A 13,898-nucleotide genomic window follows, 5' to 3' on the forward strand; every position below is an offset into this window, starting at 1 on the left:
TCTAAAGATGTAAGATGAGATGAAGGAAAAGCTTTCGGTTCCACAGATGTTTGTGGCATCTCTGTGCTAATTTCAGGAATGCTCAGAAAAGTAACTTGAAATTAATTAGAAGTACCTCCCGCTTTATTAGGGAAAAAATATACGTTTTTGGCATCTGTTAAGCTGACAGACTTTCAAATCTTTAACTTTTTTTTTTGGGGTGGAATTAATTAGTTCAACTCCTGCTACATTGACCTTTTTTTTGAGAAGTCATCTGAAGTTGCAGCGGGCCGGCCTCTTCCATATCAGATTCGTCAAGCAGTCTTGATCAAAGTCGTCTGTGTACACACTCAGCACCCACCACATGTTTCCCTTCAGCAACAGAAATGTTTGCACTGCAGAGAAAAGCTCTTCAAGCACATCACCGCCTGTGAAAGTGTGATGGCATTCAACTTCCATCTTATATTAAAGACTAACAACTTTTTTAATCAGGTCATACACATCACAGAGTTTTGTTTTAGTTACATCAGAGCTCATGTGCAGAAAAACTGACATTTCCGACATCCAAAGCAACAGGGACACTGCGCTCACCCACTATGTCTATTTTTAACAGCTACGTTGATGGGCTGATGCAGTGTGAGGGAGATATGCAAAGATATATTGATTTATTGAACTCTCTTTTATCTCCTCCTTCAGAGGAGAAATTAGAGAGAGGGATGTTTTTTCAACATCTGCCTTTTGCTCACTTTGCTTTGTATATGTTGGAGCTTTATGTCTCCTGTTTTCTGTTTTCCGTCAATGTGCCTTCCATCATTTCAGCTGCCATTAGGGATGGAAAACAGGCAAGTAAAGCCCAATAAGCATTTGAGTGCAGTGCTAACATCTTGCAGTGCCTCTGCACTCTTTGTATCTGCTGTTATTAAATCAAAGCGATGGTGAAAAAGCACTCTGAGGAGCGCCTGAAGGGAGCAGAGGGATGTTTGTTCAGCTACAGGTTAAACCAGTGCAAAGTTAAAGTGGAAAGTCCTTAATCCTTCTTTCTTTTTCACTTTGGATTTGGTCAGTGTGATGTTCATGTCAATCTCTTGTGTGTGTGTGTGTGTGTGTGTGTGTGTGTGTGTGTGTGTGTGTGTGTGTGTGTGTGTGTGTGTGTGTGTGTGTGTGTGTGTGTGTGTGTGTGTTCTTGAAGTACATAAGACAAATAGCATGAAAAGGTTACTGTTTCATTGTGCATCCTAAAATCTTTCATTAATGCTGCTGTTGGTGTACTGCAGTATCACGAGTGGCACAAGCTGTTTCTGCAATGCCTATTTTCAACAGTTTAGAGATAATTTTCTTTCATTTTCAGTCTTGTTGTAAATTGAGATTTGCCTCTGTGGCTGCACAAAGTAAATTTGCACCCCAGCAGCAACATTAGAATAATAATGTTTTGTGCAAACAGGGCAAATACAACATCTGAGTTTGGCACAATGTGACAATTTCTCTTGCAGCCATAATTTGTCAAGTGAACTGAGATTGGTTTATATTTTCACATAAAAATATGACTGATCTAAGATTGAAAACAATATCTGGACTACTAAGTTTAAAAGTAGGACAATGTATAAATTAACAGTGTGGAGAAGCAGAGTATTGAGGGAATGATTGAACAGGAAAACATCAATATTGATGAGGAATCTTTAAAGTGCTCAGAAAATATGGAAGTTTGAACACATATTTTCCAGACAACTGGGAACTCATGCACTGGCATAGAGATGTGATATGCTAAAAAGCTTCAAACCAGCTATTAATGAACCTCATCACATGATCAAATAGAAAATGTACATTGGACAACATTAACACGTACTGTATATTACCTAGTTATCATTGCATATCTGTATGTGGCAAAAATACCAAAGAAAATGTTTTAATTATTAATTTAATTTAATACTTTTTTATAATTTAGGGATTTGTATGTTTAAGTTTATAGTATTTATAGGAGGTGGTACTTGCTCTTGTGTTGTGTGATAGTTGTATTTGTTTGTCTGTATTTATTGTCGTTACCATGTTTAAAGCTGCCCTCTTGGCCAGGTCACTCTTAGAAAAGAGTGACACATGCTACATACTACAACTTCTTGTTTTGTAATCTTCTTTAAATTGAAGATATTTTTTATTCACAACACAAATAGGAAAACCAGAGCTATAACCTTACAATGTGCAATTACCTAAAAGGAAAAAAGACAACATCTTTCAATGTTGCTACTGGTGGACTCATTTCAGCTTGTAGTTTGGCTATTTTCACCATTTGTCCTAACATAGGTGGCTAGCTGCTTATTAACACTTACTTGCAAGTGATGCACGAGCCTCCTCTTGCAATTTATATTTTTTTCTGTTCTCTGCCCCCGACTCCTGTTGCCTTTTGGGGCTCATTTTTTTCCTCACTTGTTACTGGAGGGCGGGGGATCAAATTTCAAAGCAAATGCACGCTGCTGCAAGACCAGGTGGGGAGGCGGGGTCGCCTCTTCTCCTGAGTCCTGATACATCTATCTCATCCAGGTGCACGCAATGACACGACAAATTATTATTTTGACCAAATACATATAGTATAGACTTATCTTATTGCCTATGTGCTTTAGCTTAACTTAAATAATTCATCATTTAGGCCCGTAATTATTATGATGATCGGCTCAGTTGGTGCCCCCTCAGCACCCCCTCGGCACCGTGGTGCCCTATGCACAGTGCATGGTGCGCATGTACGTAGCAGCAGCGCTGCAAAAAATCTAAACAACAACAAACAAACAATACAACAATGGAAACCATGACAGGGATGGATTTTCAAGGGCACATTGGGCCCCCCCACCCGCAAACCACAAGCCCCAGTGCACTGAGTACATTCATGCCCCTGTGGTGGACTGATCAACATTGCCATCCTTTAGCCACACTGCTAGCCTGGCTAAAACATTTAATGGAATATAAAATAAATTATTAGTGGTTATGTAAACATGGACACTTATTTGTTCACTTTGACATTAAATTGTGCTTCAGCTGGCCATATTCATGTGGTCTGCACACCCCCACATTAAACACAGACTATAGACCAAGCCTGACATGCCTTGACCTGAATATGACACAGATTGAGAGAAATGTGAGATGGAGAAGATGAAAAGTGTTACTGACAAACATGCCTGCAGTTAAATGTTGTATGACAGGCAGGTGGAGAGAGAAAGCCCAGAGGGGCCTTCATTCATAAGCCTGTACATTAACTCACACCCTGCAACAACCAAGATGAATAGCCATATAATTTATTTTATTTTTAACATATGTAAATGAACACTAGTGTATTTCACAGAGCAATTTTCTCATTTCCCCCAGCGGAGCCTCCCCTTTCCCTCTCATGTTTTCCCACAGCAAAACACTTGAAATGCTGAAGGAGAACGGAGGTGAAACCAGAACACCACCTGAATTTATTTACTGTCAAACAAAGCGGCAAGATCTAAGTTATGATTGTAGCAGCAGGCGATAGCATCATAATTCAGTCCGCCTCTCTTACTTTGTTAAGTCACATAAAGTCAAATGAGTGTGATAGTGATGATGAAATACATAGTAACGACAAATCTATGAGGCTATCTTTGATTCAGCTGAAGCCCGTGGTCAGAAATAACAAACGTTGTTATCCATGATCCTCTTGATCATCTTCTGATACGGAGAGCTGAACTGACTGGAGCACAAACAAACACAGCAAGTCCTATTTGCTCTGATCTCTAACTCTCACTCTCTATGTCTCCCTCTCGAACACAAACACACGCCCACGCACACACATACAAACTTACTCATTGTTTCTTCACACAGACCAATACATTGTGAAAATATAAAAAATCAAATTTACATTTTCAGGATTAGATCACTGTGTTTTTAAAGCCATACAAGATTCATCTATAGGATGATCAGTGTATTCAGTGTTATTGTATATGTTTGTGTCATCGTCGAGTGCTCCGTACACTCCACACATTTACATAAGCATCTATCTGGTAATCTGATCTGACTATAGCGAGTCTGTGTAATGCAGTCAATTTGGATGGGAATTACAGCTAAAACAATTAGTTTGATGAAGAGATTAGACAATGGAGCTTCTCAGTTGTGAAGACTTGCTGCATTTGTTTTTCTGACAAGGTAATACACTCAGTATCTTTGGGTTTTATATTTAATGTCAAAACAAGACATTTGAAGACTTTGCCTTTTGCCCTCAGGAATGTTTAATATGTAGGGGGTTTTTTTACCTTAAAATTGATCACTAATGGGGAAAAAATGTGTATTTTTTAGCCCAAGCATGATCTTTTCCTAACCCTTACAATAGTGGGTTTTGTACATAAAACCTAACCACACGTTAATACAACATTGTCTCATCATAAAATTGAAAAACTGAAACACAAAGAAAGGTTGAATTTCATAATAGCTAAAAGGAGGAGCAAAAAAAGGAGCAAAAAAAAGGAAAAAGAATTGACCTGTGCTTTTGTGTTTGGACTTTGATGTCTTTTCTTTTTACAGTGTTATGTTCTGTTGTTCCGAGTGTAAATAATGTCCATGACATTTTCAAAAATCCATTTTAAGATTATTTAAAGGTGTATTTTCACACTGTCATTGTGGCTCTCTGTGCATCTTAAATGTCACCTGTTTTGATGAAAGCAGAAAGCTTTTCAAACTCAGCCATTATTGACTTAGGAGATGTTCCTGTTCAGTCAGTCCTCATTTCTAATTTCACCCACTTTTTCAATGCAAAGGTCTGACACCATGTACTGTATATATATATCTATCCACTAAATAGAAACGTGGATGTTTGTGTCACACCAAGAACTCTGGTTGACAAATGCTGAAAACACAACAGCTTAACAAAGAGACTTTGATAGATATTTTCCAACAGGGAAGTGCCAATTCAAACAATCACGATATTAGTGCTGCTAATTGTTTACCATGAGCATCAAAGCTATCTTTAGCAAGACTGTACCTACAGAAAATGACAAATGATTGAATTCCGGCCCGTACACAAACAAAACCCTGACAAAACCAATAAAGATTATCACATATGCCATCACAGCCTGATAGCTCGTACCGTTTTGCTATAGAACTCCATTATTGTACAAATACCAATAAAAACACACCAAAGAGCCACAGTGGGCGACATACTCCTTCATCACAATGAACAGCTAATGTAGTTAGTGCCTACATATTCCTGTTGTGCAGACGTCGCTGTGCTGCTCAGGGATGCAGTTTCTTATTTACACAGTTTAGTGTTGGTTATAATGAAGGAATATGTCACCCAGTGCAACAGTATGGCTCTTTTATGCGTTTTTGATTGTCTTTAGACAACAGTGGCTAATTATGTAAAATGCTATGGCTGCTAATGGAGCATTAGTTCAACAACTATTATAAAGACATATACTTTAATATCTTGTGTTTCCCTTTTACATGCCACATTAACACTAAAAATTTAAATATATGACAATTTATGATCCAATGAAGAGATTAAGCCATCAAATAAATAAATAAAAACTTGTTTTAATGACTTGCCTGATTAAATAAAGGTTGAATATGAAATAAAATGACAAATGACACCTTTACCTTTAAATTACACCTTTGTCCACTTGCTTTCATGCACTTTTAGTCGAGGGCAGTTTTTCGCTGGTTCTGTTGAGTCCTGTAGTTGTAATGAAGGAAAACTGTATGTTTTATACAAAGATATTCCAAACTGAGGTGTGTTTACAGATTAGTGGCAACAGTTTTGGGAGGGCGCTTTTCTGTGTATCTTGGTTTTTGATTGCTTGATCTGGTTTAATCTGCTTTGCTAAAGAAGGACCAAAGTGGCCGGTTTATGCTGCTTTATGACCTGAATTCAGCTTAAAAACTTTCACTGAGTTCAAGCCTGATTTGGCCCCAAGAACAAGATAACACTGTGGCCAAAAGTATGTGGACACCCATGGGATGAACCGAAACAGCAACTGCAAGCCATTAACTTTCATCTCAACAGCAGTGGCCAACCGCTCTAATGCTTCATTTCCACCAGATCTAGCAAAGATGGTAGAAGACAGGCCTCTCCACTCAGCTGGAAGCTTGATGGGCTTCCCATTGGTGACGCACCCTATCGTGGAATACACGTGATTGAATGAACATGCTGCTAGTGGGTTCCCCCATGGTTCTCTGATCGCCACCTCAAACAGGAAACAACACGCTCGTAAACACTAAAATACAATTTGAGCAATACAATGAAATGTCACTGAATTTTGCTTTATTTTTAAAAACCAAATTACTTAGTTTGAAAGTTTGGTCTAAGTTTCATGAGCCAAGGCGCATTGCACTGGAAGGACTTATTTGGATAAATTTGAACTGAGTCTACTAAAAGCAAATAAAGACAGGCAAATGCACTACAACCTCTCCTTCAGACTCGCAACAACACTCCCACCATGCACTGCTTCTCCTGTTCTCCATAAGAAAGTAATCGATCAGTTGCCAGATCTGCTGGAAATGGTCCACAATGCTCTTTTGGCTGAATCACGGTCTGTATAAATAATCCCTGCAGCCAAGTTCCAAAAATCTGGTTGAAAGCAATAAAAGAAAAGAGTGGATGACGTTCTGTGGTATCGTTATATGTTCAGCAATCAGATATGGGGAAATGTTCACAAGTCCACATACTTTTGCCCATGTACAGTGTACTGCATTAGAAAATTGGTGTGCTGCAGTTTCCTTTCCCTTTATGGACTGTAAATTACACCAATGCAATTAAACTCTGTTTGTGCTAAACACACATAGAGCTAATAGCTTATTAATGGTACAGCGAGCACATTATAAAGGACAAGTCACAGAGTTGGACAGTGTGGGATGAGACAGAAAGGGCATAAAAGTTGTCTGTCACTTATAAGTACAAGACCTTCATTACACAGGACATGATACTATATTTTACAGGACAGAGCGGACAGTGATTTAACTACACACACACACACACACACACACACATACAGGCTCTGCAGTTTGTCATTGGTGTGCACATATAATTTTCTGTCTGTTTCTGACACACACAAACAGACTCTGATTATCACTCTCAAACAGCCCATGTTTCTTTTATACTCTTTTACTCACTAACACACACACACACACACACATCCACACAAACACACACTTATTGTACTCTTTGAGAATTGTGGTTTTTAAAACACACACAGCACAACAAACCGACGTGTTTGAGCCTTTTTTTCTATTCTTTAATGTGAATGCATCCAAGCTGTCGCCATATCGGGCACCGCGCATGTTTGATTGATGGGAGAATCGTAGTGGGGTAATACTGCTGTGTGTTTGTGTGTGTGTCGCCTGTGGATTTGTGAGGCTGGCCATGCTGAAAGACTCTGCTGTCCATTGGTTGCAGAGCACCTCGAGGTGTCCGGCTGATCGTCTGGCAGGGGAAAGCCTTGATTGAGTGTCTTGGAGCTCTCTGCTGAAAGTGAGGACGTGGAGAAAGAACATTATCGATTTCTACAAAGACCACTCTCTCTTTTCCCATAAATGTTATGGCTCTCTTCGTCCTTGCCCATGACTGTGGGAGTGTTTGTGCATACCAGTGCTCTGTACGGCGAAATAAAGGCCCTTTCATCTATGGCGTCAGCACCCAGCCTCTCTTCTTCTCACCTGTGTTTGATGTCAAGACAAATGGGATGGCACGTCTCTGAGAGTTTGCTTTTAAATAAAGAATCTCTGAGAGAAATCTCTGAGACAAAAGAGCCAAATGTTTCAAACAGGAAATTCAGTTTTTGACTCTCTGCAGAAGCATCTGTAGAGTGTAAAGAGCTCTTTTTTCATCTTCTCCCTGAGCAGTTTATCTGAACCAGTCAAAAAGCCAAAGACATTTCAGTTTTTCTTTACGTTTCTTTTTCTTTATTGACTGAATTAATCATCTCACTGGATCTTCTTATCTGTTTTTCTTTCCAGAGGATACAGCCTTCGAGGCAGGTGTGCGGGTGCAGATCCACAGTCAGGCGGAGCCGCCATTCGTCCACGAGCTGGGCTTCGGCGTTGCCCCCGGTTTCCAGACTTTTGTAGCCACACAGGAGCAGAGGGTATGTGTCCCTGACTTCCACTTATACACAGTTAATAGCTTTTTTTTTTAATCATTTCCCCTCTTTGTGCTTTTTTCACTATTTATCCACATGTACAGCTTATCGCTCAGAGATTAAAAAAAAAAAAATTAAAAAACCTCTGTGATAAATTACTTGCCATAACAGGTATGATGGGATTGTGTGCATGTGAGTCTGTGTGAGTGACCTCATGTGTGTCCCACTACCCTCTGGTCCCTGAATTGGCCTCTGTGGTCTCTTGGGGATTTTTGACTGACAAATGATAACTTCCCCCACCGTCAGCGGCTATGACCTTGTTGGCAGAGAGGTGCTTCACTCGAACTCAGCCCCACTCAATCATTCTGAAGCTTTGTCCCAGAGCACACGGCCGATAGCAAAGGCTGCGGGTCTCACCGATACAAACAGCCAAAGGTATTTAATGCAAATAGCCTTTTCTCTGTCACTGCAGACTCCTAGTTCACAAGGTTTTTCACCCCTTTTTCTCTTTTCCATCCCCTTGGCTGGAGTTGAACGAGTTTCAGTGAGGGTGCTTCTAGGCTGCCAGGCTGAGTGTCTCTATATTACGACTCCTCTCAGCCGTGTCAGTTAGGAATCCATTTTACCAGGGTTATTAGTTCTGTCTCTCGTTGTAACTGTTTTTATCTCCATTTCTTTGTTTTTCTTTCTGCCTCTTTCTCATACTCTGCTTCCAAGTTAAGCTTTTGAAAATGTATTGTCTGGCTCAACAGTGGGAGCTCACCAGATTGCCCTTCTCTTAACAGACAGATTTCTGTCAAGATAAATCCAAAGCCTTTTCATTTTTAAAATGGCTTCTGTCCCCAGCATGTTGATGCATTTTCTGTTCCTTTGGCAAACAGTGGCTGTCGGTGAGTGTTTACAAGCACTTAAAGCTCAGGCCCTTCTCATTCCGAATTTGTCAAATACCGCCACCTTGTCAGTGATTTCGCATAAGACATCGTCGCCAAAAGCCACCTTTTGCAGCAGTATGAAACATCGCTGTGTGATATGCAGACGGTCAGCGTCAGTTGACAACGCAGCTGGACTGAACCTGTCCTGGCTCTATGATACGCTGCTAGACAGCATCAGGTTGAAATGCTGCCTGTAATGATGTAACCATGATGGTTGCTGTGGGGCAGGCTGAAGAGGTGATAGATGGGTCTAACTAACCACAGACTTTCATCCAGGAGCCAAACCATAATGTTTTTTCCTAAATCTTTCGATCTGTGCCTTTTGTATCCTAATTCTTGTCATGTGGTTTTGTTGGAGTCCCGGCATTGGTTAGCGTGTGCTTTTGTTGCCTAAATATAACCATCTGCCTTTGTTAACATCGCAGTGTTGGTTGTGGCATCCCGCTTTGTCAACAGCAGACACATGAGCATACTTAGAGCATCATACGTAGATGTGGAGGTTCACTGAAAAAGCAGTAATATGTGACCACTTGGGATGAGGACATGTTTTAAACCTACAATTATTCTTTTTGTAGCCACTTGGCAGCAAAAACAAGCTGTCGACACAACACTGACATATTAATCCATTTGAAATTGATAAGGGGAGACAATACTTACTCTTACAGAGTAATATTTGCATAAATTTGGGGTGGCATTTCTGACCACGTGGCAAATGTGATGCAATGTTTTCCACTAAATATACAGTACTGTGCAAAAGTCTTAGGCCACCACAGATTTGTTGTTTAAGTAAAATTGTACTGAGTAATGAGTTGTTTATTTCTCAGTCTTTTTTTAAGATAAAAAAGAATACAGAAAACATGCACAATACATTAAAACATCTAAAAAGTCAGGACAAAATGGCTTCTTCACACTACATTCAATATTTAGTGTGAAACATAGACTTGTACAACCAAAAGAAAATGTAGCTCAAACAATCTATTGAGCTTTGGACATGTCTTGAATGCAACCTGGTGTAAATACACCAGAAGATTAGTATAGTAAATCTCATACTGTCTGCCCAGGAGAGTTGAAGACATGCTAAGGGGAAAGAGAGGTCACACTAAATACATGCAACTTTAGCCATTTCAAGTTGTTTTATTCTGAAATATTTGCATTTTTAATACTGTGTACATATTTCCTGTATGTTCTGGTTGTATTTTAGTGAAGAGACTACTGATAAATAAATAAATATGGAAGACAATTATAACCTTGCTAAAATAATAAGGTGGCCTAATACTTTTGCACAGTACTGTATATGTTTCCTTAACCACTACATACTCCGCTATGTTCACCGGCTAGTTGTTACATATGTGGTTTTTAGAACTCTTTCATGAAAACTGTCTCCCGCTGAAGCCAAAAACAAAACTATGAGTGTGGTTAGAGTGAAGTTGGAATGTGCAAAAAAGCATCGTAGAGATAAGAGGAACTGCAGAGTCGGGCCTTTGTTAGTTCATCACCGCTCAGCATGGAATTGATGCGTGGCACCGTTGTCTCTCTGTTCAGCTTAAAGCTAGACTAGCTACCCTGCTATGTATCTGCTCAAAGATTGTGGGTCACACACTGGAGTCAAGTTTCCAAACTGCGCTTACTAAAAGAGTGTTGTCTCTGACTGGTAAAATTGCATCCAATTCATCTCAATTTTTATTTGAAGAATTAGCTTTTGCCGTCACACAGGAGAGTTAGAGTCCCACAAGAAGGTCAGAGTTTGGGTTCTTAGTAAGCCCGAGTGTACCTGGGTCGAACACTGAATGTAAAAGGAAATGATTAAATTGCACTTTTTCATGATGTCTGATTTGATATGTAGTATTTGTAGCAGTTTTGTTGTGTTTAATTGTATTTACATGTGTTAATGTGAAACAGCGCACATCCTTGAATGCAAGACAGTTTTCAAAAAATATTCCCACTATACAGTGAAATCAAATAAAACTATGAGTGACCTCTTACTCATACCAATAATCATGTGACCCATTGATAATATAAACTTATTGATTATAACCACTAAAACTAATCGGGTTATAGCTTGCTGTCTCTGATAAGCTGATTTCTTAAATATCATATGGGAAAGAAACCAGTTTTTTGTCAGTGTGGTAGGTGAGCAGAGAAACTTTATTTCCCCAGCTAGATTTCTCCTGGAGAAACCTGATTTCGGTTTTCTAGAAGATTTTTTTTTTCGCACAAGTACACATGTGCATGACAAAGACTTTCGACCTTGCTTTAGAAAAGGAAAGTTTTCTTCTGACAGCAGGGTGGGTTTATGCAAGGGCAGCTCATTACAGATAGTAGTGCATCCTAGTATTTAAAGGATAACCTGTGCAAAGGGTTCAAAAAATCTCAAATATCTCCAAAAAGTTTCTACGCTTGGGGGTGGTGGAAAAATCAGTCAATTGATCAAAGGTAAAGATGAACAAGTGCAATGAAAACAAATTCAATGAATAAATGACATTATAACATTGTCCTCGTTGCAATCAGCTACTGCAATCCCTCTTCATCTTCTCTTAGTAGTTCAAGACTTCCATTGTCCAGTTTGCTCTCTATTATTAAACATCTATTTTCCACTTCATTTGAGGTTTTACTGGCATTCTTTTGATTAAATCCTCTAATTGTGCCCTCTTCTTCTGTAAAATCTGACTTGAGAATTAATGACATATACTGTTTATCTCAACAAACCAACTCAGAATGTTTGCATACTTGCAACAGTAGTAGATGGAAAACCACATAAATTTACATTTTGTCTTGCAAGGTTTCTGAAAATTTGGTTAATTTTTTTTTACTGCATTTGAATCAGGGCCTGACTGCTTAGCAGATGAGTGATTTCCAGTAACCAGCTGCAAACACCCTCTTCTCCCTGGTTTCTCAGGTGCACACAAACGTACTTAATGTGAGTGATTGAAAAAGCATGATAAAGAACTTCACTTGAAATTTGAAGAACTTTTCTTAAGCCAAATTCAGTTGAAACCTTGTCTCAGTACATCACAGCTCAGCATGGAGCTGCGATGTAGAGAGTCACCTCAGCGGTAGGCAGGAGGGAGAAGAGGAAGAGATCTACCCAGTGATGTTTAGGCCTCCTGGGTAATGAGCCTCCAAGGTTTCTGTCTCCGCTCATCTGTCAGCCCACTTCTGTGTGACTGGCAGGGGTGAAGGCAGTCCCTCCTCTGCCCACCTGCCTGCCTGCTGTGGAAACACTGCCCCTCTCCACAAGCCTCCACAGTGGGGAACACAGCAAATTTAGTTCCAGCTAATTAATGCAGAACTGCACATTGTATCAGAAGTCTGGGAGTATCCCTCCCACTGCGAGATGTTCCCACCTGCCTCTTCAAACTTCTTTTTCTGTAGAAACCCTGAGGGCACTTTCAAATATGTCCAAAAGCAATCTGGATAATGATGATTGGGTAGAGTATCTGGGTCAGAGAGTTGGGATGAGGCCGTGTGGAGTGTGTTGAAAAAAAACATGGTGATTAGTGAATCTTTGTAATGGATACCAATCAGTCTGTCTGTGAAAATGACTTCGACAAAGAGTTTAAATGAGTTAATTTTGGCTAATAATGTTGGGCTGAGATCAAAGCAGCTCAATCAAGTGAGCTAAAGGCACACAAAACACAGCCCATACTAAGGGCTGAATAGGTCCTCACATGCAGGCAGGCAATTTTAAATGTATACTCTCCAGACAGATATTGCCCTTCTGTGGGCTTCTCACTGAAGCTAAAAGGGCACGGTGTTCCCTTGGTTGAAAAAGTCATTCTTTCCAAGGATTAAAAAAAAAGTCTCCATTATACCATTATTCTTTTGCTGCCTCTCGATTCAAGCTCAGAGTCTTTGTGCATCAGTGGAGCTCTGCAGAGGGCGTCTTTATGCCTCTGTGCCAGTAATAGCTGAGCCTGGAGCCATTATGTTCTTGGGTTTTCAGTCCATCCATCAGTACATCTGTCCCATCCTTATGAATGTGATATCTCAAGAACACATTGGGGAACTTCTTCAAATTTTGGCACAAACATCCAATTAGACTCAAAAGAAAACTGATTACAATTTGGTGGTCAGATGTCTCTGGGCTCTCTGGGTCTCTGTGACCTTGTGTCAATTTCATTCTCATGAACAGGATATCTATAGAGCACTGTGAGGGTATTAAAAGAAAATTGCACAAACGTCCTCTTCGACTTAACGATGAACTGACTGGAACTTAGTGGTCGAAGGTCAAGGTCACTGGGATGTCATCATCTTATTCTTGTAAATGTGATATCTCAAGAGAGTCTTCATGGAGTTTCCTCAAATTTGACACAAACATTCACTTGGACTCCAGAAGGAATTATTCAAAATTTGTTGGTTGAAGGTCAAAGGTCAAGGTCTCTGTGGCATCTTATAACCAAAAGGTTAAAGGTCTACTTCCCTGTGACATCATAATGTTATGCAAATCATTTTTCTGGCCATTACACCACTCTCAGGAAGAGAGGTGGACACACTTGGTCAGATGTTGAATTGTTGACTCTAATCTTGGGTGCACAACGTGAAACTGTTTGTATAGATCTTCTCTTCTGTCAGGGGAAAGATGTGTATGAAACTGCGAGGCGGTAATTCTTGTGAAAAAAAAATTGTCTCTCTTCTGTACACCGTTTTGATGTTGAGGTCCATCTCAAATCTCTACACTTTCTATTACAACTCACCCAACCAGCACTAATACAACGACCTTATTACAATCTACCCTGTTCTCGTATCAACTTTTTCAACATTGTCCCCTGCTGACCAACTTGTAAAGCCTAATTAAAGCTTTGCTCCGGTACAACAGGGGAACGGAACATTGATTAACAACACCCTGAGTGGGGCACAGGCCTCGTCTCTTATTAGATAGACCATAATCAGGTCAAAAGGTCCCAACTCAGTGAAAAGG

The 13,898-nt window shown here is 39.9% G+C and overlaps 1 protein-coding gene across 1 annotated transcript in view; it reads left to right on the forward strand.

Moving 5' to 3' along the window:
• asic2 (acid sensing ion channel subunit 2) overlaps positions 1 to 13,898 on the forward strand; it is a 144,149-nt gene that overhangs the window by 107,225 nt on the left and 23,026 nt on the right. The window contains exon 3 of the mRNA XM_088091153.1: positions 7,927 to 8,054. Coding sequence (XP_087947279.1) covers positions 7,927 to 8,054 — 128 coding nt within the window. The remainder of the gene's footprint in view (positions 1 to 7,926; positions 8,055 to 13,898) is intronic.

The sequence above is a fragment of the Plectropomus leopardus genome, chromosome 18 (genome assembly GCF_026936395.1).
Source record: "Plectropomus leopardus strain MGB_pleo_1.0 chromosome 18, ASM2693639v1, whole genome shotgun sequence".
Classification (NCBI taxonomy): domain Eukaryota; kingdom Metazoa; phylum Chordata; class Actinopteri; order Perciformes; family Serranidae; genus Plectropomus; species Plectropomus leopardus.